Below are 19,065 nucleotides of genomic sequence, written 5' to 3'. Positions count from 1 at the left end.
GGGATGACTTCCAATTTTTAAGCAATGCCCAGTTTTTCATAGCACATTCAGGTAGATTTATTCTGATGTCCTTTAGCTGTGGCTTCGAGACCTCCTACTTTGAAATTTCTTTGTCATTATATCCAGGATTCAGAACAAACCTTTGGGCACATTTTATCCTCTGTAAATTATGCAAGCTCTCTTGAAAAATGGATTTCTAGAGCAGAGAAAGCAAGGATGAAACTACAAAAAAGTCTAGTGTTTTCTAAAGCCAGAAAAACAACTAATTTATGTCTTATTAAAACACATACCATCTCTTCCTCTCTCTCTTGGGGACACACACACACACACACACACACACACACACACACTCACTCTCCATGATGTTACTGCAGAGTTTTCAACCTCAGTCTTACTGAGAGTTTGGCCAGATCATTCTCTGTTGTGGGGCTGTCCTGTGCATTACAGGATCTTTAGCAGCATCCCTGGCCTCTAACCACTAAATGCCAGTAGCATCCCCTGCAAGGTTGTGACAACCAAAAATATCTCCAGACATTGCCAAATGTCCCCTGGGGAGCAAAATTACCCCTGTTGGGTGCCACAGGCATTCCAAATAGAGGAAACAGCATGGGTGAATGCAGACATGAGCACCTGTGGTACTAGTAGCACTAACTAACCCTCGACACCTGTGGATTAGATGCAGTAGGAGAGTAAAGTGAGCTTAGAAGCCTCTGGGTTTAATTGAGTATGTTTCCGTATTTTAATTCTCTAACCCTGCAACAAATTATGAAGGCATAATTATATCTTGAATGATTTAAAAAAGTTACTATCTTTACTTTTGTTGCTAGGAAGTGAAAAATAAATTTGTACTCCACCTCTAAAAGCATGCAGGTTTTGAGTAATAGGCTTACTCCTGACTTCATCATATATGTCCCCTCCTATGTGTTTTCAACTATTTACTTTGCATGTCTGTAAGCTACTTCCAACCCTTTTCTGAAAGGAGGCAAGAATACATCCATGCACACATAAATGCATATGTCAATTAAATGGATTGATTACAGAGCTTCAAATACTCTCCAATTTATTTTGGTTACCTGTGGTAGTTAAATGAATGTTGCATTATTTCCAGCAGTAGTGGCATTACATTATCTGTTCCTAAAATCCCACAGAATTTCTCACTTATTGCCTGGGTTAGTTTTAATCTTGGTAGTGTTTGGAGGCTGTCTCAGATCTTTGAAAGGAGTAACGAAGAGGAAACTTGAAGTACATGTGAGAACATTCTTATGGGTCTCTCCTTATAACAGTCAGCAGTAATGGTAATTTACAATTCTGTAGGTAAGAAATAATAGAGGAGGCACAAACTGTTGTCCTACCCACAGTAGGACAGTTTTTGTAGGGTTGGCCTGAAGGAGCAATGATGACTCTCTCAAAATAGGGGAACAAAAGTCCTCTGAAAATCAGACCTGAAGAAAGTATGAAAAAGCATTGCTGTCTTTTTATAACATGGAACAGCCTCTCTTTCTCCCTTTTCAACTGAAAAGAATTAGATTTGATTTTGATGATTTATTTAAAATAAAATATTTGAAGTAGGCTACACAAACTTTATAAAGCTTTCTTGCAAATGCTGTTTCTTGCCAAAGTGTGAGGCTCTAGCCTTAAGTCAGTCTGGACTTGCCTCAGCTGGGCTCACATGAGCACGGAGTAGCTGACAGGGAGGCCACTCACCTGTTTTGTGTGTAGCATTTTGTTTATGCAAAATGTTGTTTTACTGCGTGTTGGCAAATAGTAGGTGGAATCTTGATCTAACCACCCAACAGAGACCTGAATCAGATAAATTCTTTGCTGGCAAGATATCTGTTTTCTGACATGGAAATAATACGTAGTGTCAAAGTTGTCACTAACAAGAACGGTGCGTGTGAGGTGTGTATAGAGAAAGAGAGGGAGAGAGGGATGGAGGGAGGGACAGAGAGAGAGACTGAGATTGACAGATTGAGTATATGAGAAAATTTAATCTCTCAGTCATCTACAAAAGCAGAGACAAAGGCAGCCCAGATGTGCATGCCCAGTCCCTGCTGTCGTAGGTTCATTAAGCTGTACCTGTAGCTACATCAGACCTAACCATCAGATTCCCAGCTTAAAACACAAGTTCATGATTACATAACACTGAGGCTGATTGAATATGCTGAGCACAGATGTGCATTTAATTGAAATAACCTCAACTACATGTCCCACAAGTAACAGGAAATATCAAATTTCAGCAGCTCAGGGTGGGAGGAGGCTCACAGTTGCCAGGTGATGTTTTAAACCCCCCAGGGTTAGTTTCCAGCTGTGTGCAGGCTGCTTTGGTGTGCCTGCTCTCCTAGGGGCCCTGCCTGCTGCCTGCACCCACCTCAGCCACTCATTTTGGCACATCTGACGTAAGCCCTCTGGGATGCGTACAGGTAGCTCCAATTAAACAGAGTGGCTGTAGGAGGGGGAGAATATAACAACAATTTCATTTATTTCCCTAGGAAAAAAAAAAATGAAACAGTAACGTAGGGGCCCATTTTATGAGAAATCTCCACTGACAGAGGTTCTGCAAATTAGTGATTTTGTGTTTGAGCAAGGTTTCTGGCCTCAGGGGCTGTAAGCAACTCCAGGTCCCTTAACACCAAGAGTCTGTCCTTAACTCAGGAAAGCAAGGAAATTCGAAACCAGAGCTCAAGATGCTTGTAGAATAAGAATTTGTGGTGTTGACTTTAGCCCTGCCAAGGAGGTGTTAAGCTAAGTGGCCACTGAAGTTTCTGCTCCAGCATCTGGAGTCGGACTCAACACTGCTCCGCAGGCCCAAACAGCAGACAGGGGTGGCAAATAAAACCCGCTGTACCACACATGGCGGCTGGGAGATCCCACACCGGTAGAAACCAGGCTGGAAGGAGCATGAGGAAATCAGTTTGTTTTCTGTTTTATATGCTGTTCTGCTCTAAGGAATATTGTTACTTTAATTTTTCTTGCTGTAAATTAGTACAGAGTTGAAGGAGACTGAAGTTATTAGGAATCGCCTTTTCTGTACCACCTACTGTCAGTTCCCACAGGGTACTCAGTAAGTCCTTGATAAGTGATTATTTGATGAATTGACAGTCACCACTGTCATCATCCATAGATAACAATAATAGCAATAGTACAATGGTAGTACCATCAGCAACAGCAGCAGCTAATAATTATTTGGCATCTGCTGTCTCTAAACACTATCTTGGGCAGTCTCATTTAGTTTCATTTGATTATCACAGCCGTCTTGTGGTCAAATAGTGCTGTTGGCTCCATTTTACAGTTGAAGGAACTGAGACTTAGAGGTTAAGAAGGATGCTCAAGGTAGTTGTGGAGCTTGAATTCCAACCGGGTAGCTGGCCCGAAAGCTTGGTCTGGAATCACTTCCCTTAGCTTCCTTGTCATTTTGTACAGTTTGATAACCAGTCGAAGTTAAGAAGGGGAAGAGAAGGCCTGGAGGGCTTTACAACTTGTAAGAATTGTAGACTGGTGAAGGACTTTAAGAGGAATTTCCAATTAACAGTGTTGTCCCTCCAACCACACCATGGTGGAAATGGAGACTCAAGTCCCCAGGCTTTCTTCTACTGTGGCATCTCCGTCTTTCTGCTCAAATACAGAGAAGTGGTGGTTGGTATGCTCTGAGCTCACTGACAAATCAAACTGGCTTGGTTTTCCATTTTGTTTGTTTTCCATGTCTACTAGTTTTTCCAGTTTTTTTTTTTCTCTTGGTAACTCAAGTTACTGGGGTCAAGTGAAGATCTCCCCAAATTTTCTTTTTAAGTACATATAGTTTTAAACTTGAAATAACTCTGTGTATAATCTCCACCAGGAATGGGTAAGAGCAGAGTTGCCCTGCCTCTGGAGCTCATCACCATTTTAGCATCAGGAAATTTGTAAGTGAAGGGATCTTAATATGAAGTCAGACATCTCACTTTGCAGGTGAGGAAACTGAGACTCACAGCAGTATTAACTGAAAGAGCTGGGATGAGGACTTGCATCTTTTAAAAAATCTCCTAATCCAGTATTCATTCTATAGGCCTATCTGGATTTTTGCTTGGGAAATCTATTTTTAATATAGATGTAGCATTATGACATAATTCAATTAAAAGCTAGTTTCTTGCTTAATTTCGAAAGAATGCATTTTATATAGAAAAAGATATGCGAATTCATTATTAGACATCTCGTACAATATAGCCAAGGCTGCCATGTTGAATCTCAGTAAAGTTGCAAGTGTCCAGTTTTGACTGAGGTTATGTGTGATGGAAATGCCTTGGTAATGACACACCTAAAATACAGCTAAATGACAAAACAAATGAACAATGGAAACCCCAAGCTGTGAAACTTAAAAAATACACTTGGTGGAAAGTACTGTGTAATTAATTATACGTTACTATTTGCAGAGCTGAGGCAGATTTATTCCTCTTTGGAGGTCACATCTCCTATGAGCAAAATAAAAGCAACAAAAATTGCTACTTCTTCTGCCTCTGCAGTTGCTCCTATAACTAACGGTGACTTATTGAACATTAGTCTATATCAGTCAGGTATTGTGATAAATGCTCTCCATTTTGCCATTTAATCCTTACCATGTTCCTATGAATTAGAAGCCATCATTAGCCTGAGGGTGAGAGAAATTAAATAGTTTGTGGTCAGCTAATACACTGGCCTACGAGACTCCAAAGCCCAAACTTTTATGCACTATTCTCTGTTCTCTATTGACTAAATTTTTATTCATTTTGGAAGTTCACTTCTAAATAGATATGAGGTTTGCCAGTTACTTTCTTTTATACATGACTAGCGGCTTCTACTTACAAGTGGTTGTATTTACTCACTTTTTAAAAAACTTACCTATGTTTATGAGGTCACTTTAACCTCTTCAGTCTCTTGGGTTACAATACTTCAGTTGTAACCTTTGCTGGGAGTATGGAGAGATGACTCATTAGCTGTGCTATATATGGCCCTTTGATGTGAAATTCACATTCATGAATGCTGTCATTCTTTCTCCTTATCTCTGTTCCCTTCTGCCCTCACTCATTGCTCCACCCCTCTTCTCTGACTTCCTGTATCCTTCTTTAGTGCAAGTATCTGTTGTTTTACTTTTTGCTTTTTCATCTCGTAAACCCACAGCTCCACTTGCATGGTGCCCTTTCTGTACTTTCTCACTCTGTTTTCAGATTTGTTTAAGCTTTGAGGTCCTTAACATATCACTTCTTAACAAGATGCTAATGTGGTAGATCTCAGCTTCTTGGAGAACACATTCTTCTTTCAGAGTATTGCATTTGAATTTTGTTAATAGTTTCTACCTTTGATTCCCCCAATTATTTGAGCTGGGAGTTGGATGGAGGGGCTAATGGCTGTTTCCAATCCCTATTTGTTGACTGAATTCTGGCGCCCCCATGTCCCAGCTGCACAAGATTTGAACCTTGATGTTATTTCTCATACTTTTGGCATTTCTCCCCCATGTTCCTAATCAATCATCAGGTTTGCTTGATTGTCTCTTTGTGATGTTTCTTGAATAAATACTTTCCTTGCCATTCCCATGGCAGCTGGACACTCATCCTATTGCTTGCATGTAATCTCCATCTCTCTTCTCCTTCACCCGTTTTTGCACACCCCTGTCAGAACCCAAACTTGGCTTTCATGGAGACCTATGCCAACTTCCTTCACTGGTCTCTTGCAGTTTCCCAGAATTTGTTTTATAAAACACTAGTGCTGAGGGATAATAATGAGTAATATTTTCAAAATAAGGTTCTGTGATTAAATACACTCAGGAAATGCTGGGTCAAGTAAACTTAAATGTGTTTCCTTACTGCAGAATTCTCAGAGCCCTTAATATGCTGATGTGCATGGTGAAGGAGGCTGATGGAGTATAGAGCGCCTCCAAAACTAATTTGAGCGGCAGAGCTTTTTTTTTTTATTTTAATTTCTACTTATTTTGGCAGGGCAACAGGCAGGATTGATGTTTCACAGGAAACATATCAAGAAATGCTGGTTCTTTGGAATACATTTAAACTTCTCAGGCTGGCAATGAATCACAGGCCAATTTATTTAGACAACTTGGGTGTCTTGTATTTCCCAAAGCAGCTCTGCACTCCGGTCTGATTGGCCTCCTGCTCTTCTTGTGTAAGCTGCCCTCTTATCTATGTCCATGACTTTATTTACATTCTTCTTTCGGACTAGAAGGCTTACTTCATTCTAGCCCTAAATCTGTATTTTATGTCTTTTATAGACTATCTCAATTTACCTTGTCTTTTCAACAAATCTATACTTTCTAAGTTTGTTACAGTCTTTCTCAACCCCATTTTAGCCAGCGGTAGATAACTATTTGCTAGATTTGCATACCATTTATAATAAGGAAATGAATAATGACTACTCTGAGTATCTCTTATGATCGTGGCAGCTTTGCAGTGCTATCTTTATAATCACCCTGCAAGGTAATTGTTCTTAGAGTCATGTTATAGGCAAACAAATTGAGGTTATGTAGGTAGTTTGTGCATGATTTTCTAAGTCTTAAGTGACAAAATCAGGATTCAAACACAAGACTCTTAAAAGCAATAATATGCTCAATGTCTGCCAAACTCTAAGGAGGCTTTAAAGCTGGAAGCCGGGTTAACCTGGAGATGTGAAACCCATCTCTTTAGGTCAGATATACTGTTCTCTCAATTGACAAATAAAAACTTCTGGTTTAAATAGAGAAGAAGATGTTTTAAGGTCGGATCTTGGATAGTGAGAGTGGCAAATATGCATCTTCTGTGTGAACTGTATATTAACATTCAGTGAGCTTTCGGCATTCCAGAAGGTGCTCTGGAGGACCTGAATAAAAAGTTGATACAGACCCTGAGCTCAGAAACATGTAATGTAGTTGTGGAGATGAAATAAAAACACATTATATAAGGGAATCACGTATTATCGTTTATAATTAACTTATAGATAAGTGTTCTTAATCTAAACTTCCCAGACTCATAGGACAGCATTGATCAATCTTTTGACAGAGTCTTTAGGAACCTCTACATTTGAGAGGATATGAGTATCTACACATTTCTTCAGATTCTCAGAGAGCTCTGTGACCCCAGCTAGTTAACAACTTTGCAGGATGCTGTGGGGAAAGGAATGGCCTTGAAGCCACAGTGTCTTGGGTTGGATTCCATCTTTACAAGTATTGGCTGAGAAACCATGGGCAATAAGGCAACTTCCTCAAACTCATTGCTAAAAAATTAGGGTATTAGGGTATGAATATACAGTGTGCACAGACATAGTGAGGATGAAAGGGGATAGTGAGGATGAAAGGGGATAGTGAGGATGAAAGGGGATACTAAAAATATGGAAAGCATCTGACATGGTACTTGGCATATACTAGTTATTTTTTACTAGCCACATTTAATGTTTCTAAGTGTACTAGTTACGTATGGCTACAGATGACAAATTACCACTCACTGGCTTAACACAGCACGAATGTATTGTTTTACAGTTCTGGAGGTCAGAAGTCTGAAAAGGGTCTCAGTGGGCTAAAATCAAGGTGTCAGCAGGGCTGTGTTTCTTCTGAATGCCCTAGGGGAGAGAATCCATTTTTTGGTTTGTTTGTTTGTTTTTCTCTTTTCCAGTTTCTGAAGGTTGCCCACATTCCTTCACTCCTGACTCCTTCCTCTAGCTTCAGACTTGTCAACAGTAGGTTGAGTCCCTTTCACACTATAAGGGCCATGCACCTGCCTTCCTCTTTCACTAAGGGCCCTTGTGAATACATTCACCCCTTTCAGAAGTGCCCATATTGAGGTCAGCCGATTAGTAACCTTGATTCCATTTGCAAACTTAATTCCCTCTTGCCATGTAAATAACATAGTCACAGGTTCTGGGCATTAGGAGGTGGACATGTTTGGGGGCCCATTATCCTGCCTACCTCTCTTGGTCATATTAGGCATTAGAGGTAAGTTCTTTTCCCATGTTGTTCTGATTCTGATGTAGCTTTCTGATTTTGACAATAATTTTTGGTAGGGTAGGTTATCTCTATTCAAATGGAGAAATTGGACTGCCATGAATTTGAATTTCTCAGCTAGCTTTCTTGGCACCAGACATAGTTTCCCCATAATGTTCCTGACTTTTCAGAATTTTTTTCCTAATAGTCTCTTTATTCTGAAAGCATTAATTAATTATTCAGTTAATCGATTAGGCACAGTTCTTTTGGTTACCTGCTGTATGTGTCATTACACTGAACTATTTTAGTAAGTTCAGTGTGGGCAATTTTTGCTTCACCAAAATATGTTCTCAAAATTATTAACTAACTCATTCATTCAACAGATATTTATTGATACATGATATGTGTTACAGCAGTAATATTTTTCAAGTAATGAAAAAATGAATCCATGCATTACATATATACCATTATATGTTGCTTAATGGTAGGAATATGTTCTGAGAAGTGCATCATTAGGCAATTTTGCCATTATTCGAACATCAGAGAGTGCACTCACACAAACCCTAGGCTAAATGGCACACCCTATTGCTACTAGGCTACAAACGTGTACAGTACAAATACTGTAGGCAATGATAACACAATGACAAGTATTTTTGTATCTAAATACATCTAAACATAGAAAAGTTACTGTAAAATACAGTATTATAATCTTATGGGACCACTGTCACTCATGTGGTTTGTTGTTGATGGAAATGTCATTACGAGGCACGTGTCTACCTGTAGACCTTCTGTATACATGGCAGTGTGTCAGGCGCTGAGGGGTACACATAAAACTTACAGGGAGTTTAAGGTCTGGCTTAGAAGTTAAGAATATGCTAAAACTATAAGCTAAGGAAGAAAATGATTTATCATAAGCAGGCTATGACTTTGGTACACCCTAGTTTTGATCCCTAAAAGGAAAAACTTAGTGTGACTACAAGATAGAGTATTTGAAATTAAGACTGTCCCAGAACATCTGGGCTATATGGTCAGTTTTGCTTTTGGAATTTAGAGGAAACAGACGACTTTGGCTGAGGCACCAGGGGTGTTGCTTTGGGAAGCTGGCATCAGGCCGGGAGCTGAAGGATGCGTGTGCTGTGAACTGTGAGGGAGTGCTGGGCAGGCACAGGCCACTGCAGGGCCCAGGTGAAGGGGGCCAGCACTGGGCTCCGTGACCGAGGCCTGGACTTTAACCCTGGCTATGGGTTTGAATGTGTTTTAGATGAGATCTTGTAGTTAGGGACTGCTTCCTTTGTTTGCTCTTTTGTTTCAAGTTGATGAGCTCGTGGAATTATGGAAAATACGTGAAAGCAAATTCATAACATTTAACAATGTACCTACACAATATTTCTTGAAATCAATTTTTTGTGTACAGATCAGTTACAATTTCCGGTGGATTGTAGATCGGTGGAAAGTGACCTGCTTCTCTCTTTTCCACCCCCACACCTATACGTGTTAGATTATTTCCCATTTAAGAGATCAAGGAAGGCACCCAGGGGCCACGTGGTGGATCATGTGCTGACCCTTAGGTCCCTTTTGGGCCAACAGCTGTCAGTGACATTCTGTGCAAGGCGGGGGGCTCCTGAATGGAGAAGTTCAGGTCCTTCTGGGTCGCACCACAGCCTCTTTCTATCAGAGGCCTCTGTTATTGTTCAGGCAGGGCCTAGACAAACAGCCTTTCCTGATTTTTCACCCAAGCTTGGCATCATCACGACGCTTACCTGTCTGGGATTCCTGGAGCCCCTGCATGACGCAGTCACCTCAGAGTCCCATGGGGCCTGTTTCCCTGCAGTTTGGGCTGAAAAGGTTTAAAGCCATGTTTTTTTATTTGTTAGGCTTCCTCATGGTTAGAGCATTATTTTTGGAAATGCAGTGATCCATGTAGTAGCAAAGTATGATGAGCTGGAGAGACCTTCCTCTTTGCTGAAGTAATGGATTGAGGATAGAAGTTCCATCCTGTGCTTTCAAAGTGAAAAAACATTTTAAAGACTGGAGAAATCTTATGACATGTTAAGTAAAAAATAGGGCGCGGTGGCTCAAGCCTGTAATCCCAGCACTTTGGGAGGCCGAGACGGGTGGATCACGAGGTCAGGAGATCGAGACCATCCTGGCTAACCCGGTGAAACCCCGTCTCCACTAAAAAATACAAAAAAAAACTAGCCGGGCGAGGTGGCGGGCGCCTGTAGTCCCAGCTACTCGGGAGGCTGAGGCAGGAGAATGGCGTAAACCCGGGAGGCAGAGCTTGCAGTGAGCTGAGATCCGGCCACTGCACTCCAGCCTGGGCGACAGAGCGAGACTCCATCTCAAAAAAAAAAAAAAAAAAAGAAAATCAAATTTCGTGTACAGAATTATCTTAACTATGTTCAAATAAATACATGCCCAAAATTATAAACAGTGGCTCTTTCTTAGTGGCAGAAACATGAATGATACCTTTTTCCCCTTCCTTATGCTTTTATGTTTTTGTTTTGTTGTGTTTGGAGGGGAGTGGGGTTAGAGTTTACTCAGTTTCTCTTATTTTTTTTTTTATAACGTGTGATTGTATAATTTTCCCTTAATTTTCTTTGACAGATGTTTTGAAAATAATCACTGCTCTCAGAAGAAAGGCATTTCATTAGAATAAATATATCCATGACATAAATAAATGTACCTTATGTGGTTAGGAGAAAAGTGTTGGCACTATAAGTTCAGAGGTAGTGTGACTCTCTTATTTCTCATAGTGATCTTATTAAGGTATGGAACATCAAAGTGGTATGTCTTTAATCCAGCATTTTTAAAACTTTTAAAGCAAATATTCTTTTTCCAAAAGTGTACATAGTCATTGCAAACAATGAAATGTAAGTGTAAATAATAATGCAAATACACATAAACAAGAAAGAGGAAAAGAAATGTCACACATAATTCTATTACCTTAGAGAAAAACACACACTCTTATTATCTGATTTCGTACACTTCTGATCTTTTCCCCCCTTTACCTGTGCATTTGTATCCATATGTTGAAAACAACTCAAAACAAAAATGAGATCTAATGATTTGACCTACAGGACTATGAAAAAATGTGCCACCAGTGATAAACTGGCATCTTTCTCTCCATCCTCTGACTTATGCATATTCAAACAAGGTTAGTTTCAGGATGGTCTGTTTCTGTAGCCTCCCTCCCTCTGCCTATCACGCCAAACTTTCCAAAAGAGTGTGACTGGACATCTGGATGTGTTGGACTGAAGCTAATTTCACTGGGTCCACTGGAAAAAAATTATATGAGGATGCTGTGTTTATTTCTGTCCCCTAAGTGTTCTCGAGCCTTTTCCTTTTGCAGCCAGGCAGATTCTTGTAACACTGAGAATTCTCACGTGCAGACACTCTCTAGTGCACGTGTTCACTGCGCCTGCAGGATCTGGCATAGGGGCCCGGAGGTGCCAGGAAAAAGGGCCAAGGTTTCAAAATTATTTTAGCTCATGATACAAATGTCCCCAAATGCAACACATAATTTTCAGGCATCTTCACAGTCATGATATTTTGTTGGCCTCTTCGATATTGCTGTCACACAGAAAAATCATCCCGATTTCCAAACCCTTCCCTTCCATAAGTTAGGGCCTCTTGAAAAATATCTTTCCTGACAGCCCTGTTCACACATGATTTCCCTTGCCCAGAGTCTCCCTGGACATTCTTCATTGCTTCCCGCCCAGCTATGAGCAAGCTCAGGCTTCCCCAGGGTCACTTGAGGCAGTAGATCTTCTGTTGCTTCTATAAAGACTTGCTTTGTCATGTAATTGGCCTTATCTACAAGTACCCACAGTTTGACTCTTAAAAACAAAACAAAAAATAACAACAAATCAAAAACAGAAAAGCATAAGAAAGAAAATAGTGTCACTTATGGTTCTTCCACCAAGGAATAACCACTGTTTTCAATCTTGGGGTGTGTATGTTTTGGCGGGGGTTGTGCATATTTATTTTAACATAGCTAAGATTATCCAGTACATAGAATTTTATTTTTGATTTTTCACTTAACATGTCATAAGCATTTCCTCAGTCATGAGGGTTATTCACAAACTTTTTCAGTGACTAGATCATAGCTCATTTTATGGATTGTACTGCAAAGCGCTTAGCTGTTTGTTTAATGTTGGGAGACAATCTAAATACCAATTTTCTGATGATGCCTCCATGATCAGCAGACATGTAGAAGAGTTTTAGGGTCTGTGATGAACTTTCTGCAACTGTTAGCTATTAGTGCTTTGATTATTGATAATTTTAATGTAATTGTTGTCCCTGGTACAAGGAGAAGATTGCCACAGGAGAGTGTGGGCAGCAGGTGTGGGCATTCCCTGTGCCTGCTCCCCACTGAGAGAGGACTTTCTCAGGAGTGTAATTTCAAAACCTTAGGAGGTACCTTGGCCTTTCCAAGCTGAGGTCCATCTGTAGCATGCTCAAAAGCTCAAAAACGTTGGTTTGTCTGGGCACTCTCGCTGAGAAGGTGGAGTTAAGGACCTGGAAAAGTCCTCTTCGACTGGGTGTATCTGGGCATCAGGTTCTTATATAGTCCTTTTGTGGCATATGTTGGTATCATTTCCGAACTGTCATTCTCCTGATGCCACTTAGGGTCCCAAAGAACTGCCCTGTTCTCCCTCAACCAAAAAGCGACATCTTCATGGCCAGGGAGAGATTCCATTTCATGGGCAGGGAGAGAGAATGTCGGGGGGGAAAGTGGGATAGGATGACTTTGGAAGTAATCACTTGGAGAAAGGACTGATAAATGCACTCTGAAGAGGTTAAATAGCTGGGAACTAGTTGAGAAGGTACAGAATTAGGAAGGTGGGGAGAGGGTAAAATGTGAAGCAACACACTGTGTAAAATAGGAGTCAGAAGGAAAAGCGACCAAGAAAGCAAATAAGAAAGGAGCAGAAAGGGAGGGTAAATTCTAGTATTACTGCTGAGCTTTCAAAATGTGTCTCTTCCACCTACTTCTTCCACCCTCCACCCGGAGGAGTGCCTTTTATATATTCTTTAAAATATTTGTTCATTGAAATTCTCATAAAAGCCAAAACTTTTCCTTTTATAGTCTCTATTAAATATTGACAAGGAAAACTAATTTAAAACAAAAAATTAATTTATTAAGTTCCAAATGTATGTGCTTCGTATGGAGTCATATGAAATTGACATATAAAATGACATAATATATCATAACATAAAGCAACATTACTCTCCAAACACTTTAGAAATTAAAAGCAAATGTTTCCATTGGATCCCTTTGGTCCTATCAGATCAGCTGGCACATCCTTCCTCTGTCTTGACTCAATTCTTCCCTTAGATATTCTGAGAAATTACTTATATGACGTTCTCATATTCTTGACCTGGTATTTTTATTCTGGCTATTATTCTTGATCTGGCTATTATTCTAGTGGTGACTGGAAATTGTGCTTTTTATTATAGTTTTTTTTTTATTATTTGGGCTAATATCTCTAAATGGATTCCTCATTTCCTTGTTGCTTCATGCCTTTTTGAAAACAGATAAAATATATTTATATGCAGAACAAACCAACGCCAAGATTTTTTTTAAAAATATTTAATTTTCTATAAAAATCTTTGGACTGCCCCAATGTGTAAAACTTCACTTTGATCTCATAAGTATTTGAATTAATGATATTTCAGAATGATGACTCTATTGGGATTTCTTAACTGTACTAAATCATATTTTGTAACTTATTTTTCATCCAGTTTTAGATCATGGTCCTTAGGTCAAAACATAGGAATTTTTGGAAAACATATAAAGACTATCCGTAAATATTATTAGTAATTTGTTTCCTGACACTATTAAACTTGTATCTGTTTGGCAGTTCTGTTGATTTGTCTTATGGAAATACATGGGTGTTGAATATCAGTTTTCCTTAAGAGCATGAGAAACAGCACATCGTGTTTCTGATTTTTTTGAATTAGTTAAATGGAAATCATGCTAATGTCTTGGTGTATTGTCACTGATGTTGCTGCTATTTGTTTATTTATATATTTACTATGCTGTTGTATATGTGGGTTGTGAAGTAAGACCAATTCTTAGTTATCTTAGTTCAGTTTCTTCATTCCTAGCGTTAAGACCATGGAAGCATATCTAGGCTACAAAATAGGCATGCTTCGAAAATTCAGAGGTTTTAAAATAGCTTTCAAGTATGAAAGAACCAGAAGTATTCTGAGTATTCTGTGAGGTTTGGCACAAACCTTTAAAAACGACGACTTTTTTTTTTTTTAAATAAAAAAATTGATTTCCCTTAGTGTATCTCTGCTAAGTCCCCCTCTTACCCAGCAGGTGCCCCTGATTTCTCTGTAAATCCTTGGCTTGGTTTGTGACCCGGCTTTTGTCTCTCACTCCTCCGCAGAGCCCGGCGTTTGCACGGTGTTTGGAGATCCCCACTACAACACTTTTGACGGTCGGACATTTAACTTTCAGGGGACGTGTCAGTACGTTTTGACAAAAGACTGCTCCTCCCCTGCCTCGCCCTTCCAGGTGCTGGTGAAGAACGACGCCCGCCGGACGCGCTCCTTCTCGTGGACCAAGTCGGTGGAGCTGGTGCTGGGCGAGAGCAGGGTCAGCCTGCAGCAGCACCTTACCGTGCGCTGGAACGGCTCGCGCATCGCGCTCCCCTGCCGCGCGCCGCACTTCCACATCGACCTGGATGGCTACCTCTTGAAAGTGACCACCAAAGCAGGTGGGGCATCTGTGGCCTCCCTCTTGGTCTAGCCTCCGCCTCACTTACCCGTTCAGCAGCATTACTCCGTTAGAGTACTCAGGAGATGTGGTTCCTCCTCCGAGGAGAAACCCAAGGCAGAGCCAGGTTCCAACTGCGGGACTTGCCTCGTCCCCACTCACAGGGAAGGCACATCCTGAAGATGCCACAAACAGCTGGAGACATTTGCACCATATGGAGTCTTGCAATTGGATGCCAGTCCCACCAGTCTTGCAATCTTCCCACATCCAGAACCTTTCCATCCTCTGTCTAAAAATAGCAGTTGTACTCTTCACATAACCCCTCTCTCGAGTTTTGTTGCTCTTTTAGGCCATCGATGCCCAGCTTGGAATTGTCAGTGTCTCCCAGCTCAGCCAGCTATGTGCAGTTTCACATCTGGGAGAAATAGTGTGTCTGTGTTACCATCTGCCCAAGACTTTGCAGCGGAGTCCTTAAAAGTAAACAGCTTAATATCAGTGATGTTCAAAAGAAACATAAATGTCCACAGCAGAAGGGCTTGTTCTTGGCAAACTCTGGTATGCAGGAGTAGCCATAACCCACGTGGCTATTCTGTGCCACCGAGGCCCCCTCTTTCTCAGCAGCCCATGGTGCTGTAGGCTCACTGGTCTCTCCCTTTCCACTCCAAGAGCAGATATATTCCCCCTTGGGCCAAACTAATTTTGACTGCCAGTGGTCCACCAGGCTCAAACTCTTGTCTGTTATTTGCTACCTAAGAAAGGCATCTTAGAAGCAGATCTCAGTTCTTGAATATCAGCCCCAGAGCATAAATTCAGCTCATTTTCACATTTTATATATCACTTATGGTTCCTTCCATGGTACCTTTGGTTAATATGTATCTTTTGTCAGTTGGACATTGCACTGCCTTTCCTTTGGCATACTCTATTTTTTTTTTAAAAAGCATGATACTTTTAAGGAAATGAGTGTATTTCTTGCTGTTTGCATTGATAAGAATGTAACAAGTGTGAAAGTTATCAGTTGGGTTCCTGTTTCTTTAGATAATGAAACATTTGACAAAGCAGGCACTTTTCAGAGGCTATGGAGACTGTTTCTACCATACCTTCAGAACCCTGGTAATTACTTCAATTCAAGCCAAAATGTATTTTGATAAGTTGATTTGAACTTATGGAATGCCAGCTTAGCTAGACAAAGGCAGGAAACCAAGAAGCAGCCCAGGGAGCTTTTAGTTCAAGTATAACATGTTTTCAGTGACAGAATGTTAAGTATTAATATACTGGAACATTTTATAAAGGGAGAAAAGATTCCTGTTCTTTATTTCACAGCTGTGAGAGATCTACTCATTCAAGTTTAGAGGAATTAGTCCTGCTCAGAAAATTCACACACCTGCTCTTATATCCAAAAGACATGGCACTCTGTAAATGTAGGCCCCAGATCATTCCTTTCAAGGAGGCAAAGTTTTTTGACTCTCTGTAAAGTGTACATAAGATGACCCGTTATTACACAGCACTAATTAAAAGCACCTTGACAATTTGCAAGCTAGCTGAACACAATAGATTCTACTGATATGGAAATTATTAGTCAACCACAGCCTAGTTCTCAAAGAAATCTTGAGTACTTGAAGATTACTAACAGCCTAAGAGGTTCGATAGTGTTCCATTCGCAGCTGACAGAACCTTATGGGATAAATGTACTCTTTACAAAGATTCCATGTTATAAAAATGAGCAAACGGATGAGGCTAAGAGAATAATAATAGATCATAAATGCCATAATTAGATTAGTGAATTTAACTGTTCTGTGCCTTGAACTCAGTTTTACAATTTCTTTTATTTTTTTCCATCTCTCTTTCCAAGATGCAAGTAATTTTCATGGCACTCAATACCCAGCTGAACAATTTCCTGTAGCACACGAATCACACAAACCCTCTGCTTCCTAGAGAAGAATTCTATTCCTGTGGGCATTGAACTTGCTTTTCTCTTATTCTTTGAATGAAACAATTCTGTTTCCAGACAATAGTGTTTTCCACCCTGGTCTTTCCATCTCAGTTTGAACTACCCTTTAGGGATATTTTCTTTTTATCACCTATTGATTATCTATTTAAAATATCACAGATTTTGCTTTGAGTGTTCTTTCAGAGATTTTTAAAAAATGTATAAGCTCATGTGATCAAAGGGCACTTTCTTCAAAATAGCAAGTTTCTTCAAAAAATCAAGCCTGCATCTGGAAAATGGGAGATGGGAGGAATGACTCTTTGACCCTGCAGTTTATGTACTCTGTGCTTACGAGGGGATCATTTGGCAGGGTAGCACAGGTGGCTGTGCAGTTTGGGTGGAATTAGGCTGTAGTTGCTTAGCTAATATAAAAAGTGGGGTAGAACTAAGGCTTAGTAGCTTGAGAGAGCATTACCCACTTCCACCACACACTCCCACCTCGACTCTTGACACTTAGCAAATAATTTAAAAATATTTCCTTTCTACCATCTGTTCACTTCATCAACTTTACCTGAAAGAATTACATCACATCTACCTGAAAGCATTAACACATGGAGAACCTGGATTTTTACTTTATTTTTGGTAGAGCTTTACACTTGGTGAACCCAGAGAATACATCCTACCTTCCCCTTTCTTTGGTGTAAAATTTGAATAAAAAACTATCAATTTGTAAACCTCACTATGGCATAGCTACAAATTTTGCACCTCCTGTCTCCTTTTTGCACCTTCTCTCTCCTTTCAGTGGACAACAGCAAAAGCAACAATAACAACCAGAAAACAAACAACAAAAAACAACGATATCCACAATATTAAACAAAAACTGCAAAAAACCCAACTAGTGGTCTGGAGCCAGGTCACACGTTTGAAGGGGAAAGAACAAGTTGGTAAAGCACTCACTGGTAAGAAGGGAAAATTGGAAGGCTCTTCCTGCAGTGGAAGGAATGTGGCTGCTGCTCGCATCCCCAGATGAGACATATGCTTCAGCTTTAGCCTTCTGACTCTGCCAGTTATTTCTACCCAATTTCCCATGCAGAGAATGGAGAAACTCATCCCAGCTGCAGGAAGGACCATCCCCAGCCTCTCAAACCCTTCCACGTTGTTTTCATCTCATAAGATGCCTATTTAAAATATTATTTGGAAGAGCAAGTCCCTCAATTACAACTTATTAGGTTTTTTGTTTGTTTGTTTGTTTGTTTTTTGTCTTTCACTACTGTAGTCTACTTTGTATGGATTTTGCTCATGTAGAGGGTAAAAATATCCATGCAAACACATATGTAAATGATACAGCCAGACAAAAGTGTCTGTAGTAGAATAAGTCATCCCTTCACAATGAGAAGCCTAGCATTGGTCTGTGAAAAATCTTCTTAATGTAACAATGACATGGAGAAAGAGGAAGACAGGAGAGTGAATTACAAATTATTCTCTTACTTTGGGGATTGTGTTTTATGAATGAGATGTCATGAGTTTTGAGAAGGGTTTACTGGAAACACGGCAGATCTGCATCTTTCAAAGTGTATGGACCACCAGTCCACTGCAAAGAAAGAACACAGTCATTCACCGTAAGTTGAATTCCCATGAACTCAGTTGCCCAAAGTCTCAAACTTAGTATATCATTGTCAGTAGTAAAGACGTTGGAAATCCCTGGTGTGTACATTCTCGACCATTTGTGGTGCTTAGAAGAACAGTATTTGCCTGCTGTCTAGGAAAGAGATTTGTAGTTTGGAAAATTTTGCAACATGGAAAATCTTCAGATTTGTGCTGTGAAAGTTAGACTTTGTATGGAATTGATTTTCTCCTCTCATTTCTCTTGCTGGGCAGCTGCCTGGCTACAGGCTTGTGAGGTCAAGTTTCTTAATACCTGACAGAGTGTATTACAAATCATCTTACAGTTTGCTTGTCTTCTTTCAAAATGGTTATTTCAGTGTCTTGACAAGCATGAAACTCACAATGTCTTTGGCTTCACAGATTCAGTATATCTACGTTACCAGGGTAATTCCTTTATTTACTGAGTACATACTATGTGCTATATAATGTGTTAGGTGATAGGGTATGAAGAAATAGAATTCATTTTCTATGATAGTTGTGGTTGCCAGAGTTGACATGGTGTTCTTACAGAGATCCACATGGGAGGTCAGCCCAGCCTGTGGATTTCTAGCAGCATGTCCCTTCTCTCCTACCTGGTCCCATCACTGGCTTCTCCTTATCAAATTATTCCCCAAAGAGACTTTCCTGTGGCTCTCTTTCTTTTTTCTTTATCTAAGTCTATTTAATTTCTTTTCTGAACTCAGACTGTTCTTTCAACCAAGAAATCTCTAAAATTTTCTTTGGTCTAAGAATGTTTCTATTTCTTCCATTGACCATACAGGGATTTCCTCATGGGTCTTTCCATTTATTTCTTGAGAAACCCAGTTTTAGACTGAGGGTTATTCTACCAGT

General features: G+C 40.1%; 1 protein-coding gene across 2 annotated transcripts in view; it reads left to right on the top strand.

Annotated features, from left to right (window-relative positions):
* BMPER (BMP binding endothelial regulator) overlaps window positions 1-19,065 on the top strand; it is a 245,664-nt gene that overhangs the window by 155,809 nt on the left and 70,790 nt on the right. Inside the window, exon 12 of one of the 2 annotated variants that reach the window (XM_007981640.3) lies at window positions 14,314-14,643. The exons of the other annotated variant lie outside the window; for it this stretch is intronic. Within the exon in view, the coding sequence (XP_007979831.3) occupies window positions 14,314-14,643 (330 nt within the window). The remainder of the gene's footprint in view (window positions 1-14,313; window positions 14,644-19,065) is intronic. 2 annotated transcript variants of the gene reach the window in all.

This window comes from Chlorocebus sabaeus, chromosome 21 (assembly GCF_047675955.1).
Source record: "Chlorocebus sabaeus isolate Y175 chromosome 21, mChlSab1.0.hap1, whole genome shotgun sequence".
Lineage (NCBI taxonomy): Eukaryota > Metazoa > Chordata > Mammalia > Primates > Cercopithecidae > Chlorocebus > Chlorocebus sabaeus.
Note: the sequence above shows the minus strand (reverse complement) of the source record. Positions and strands in the feature narration are given on the sequence as shown.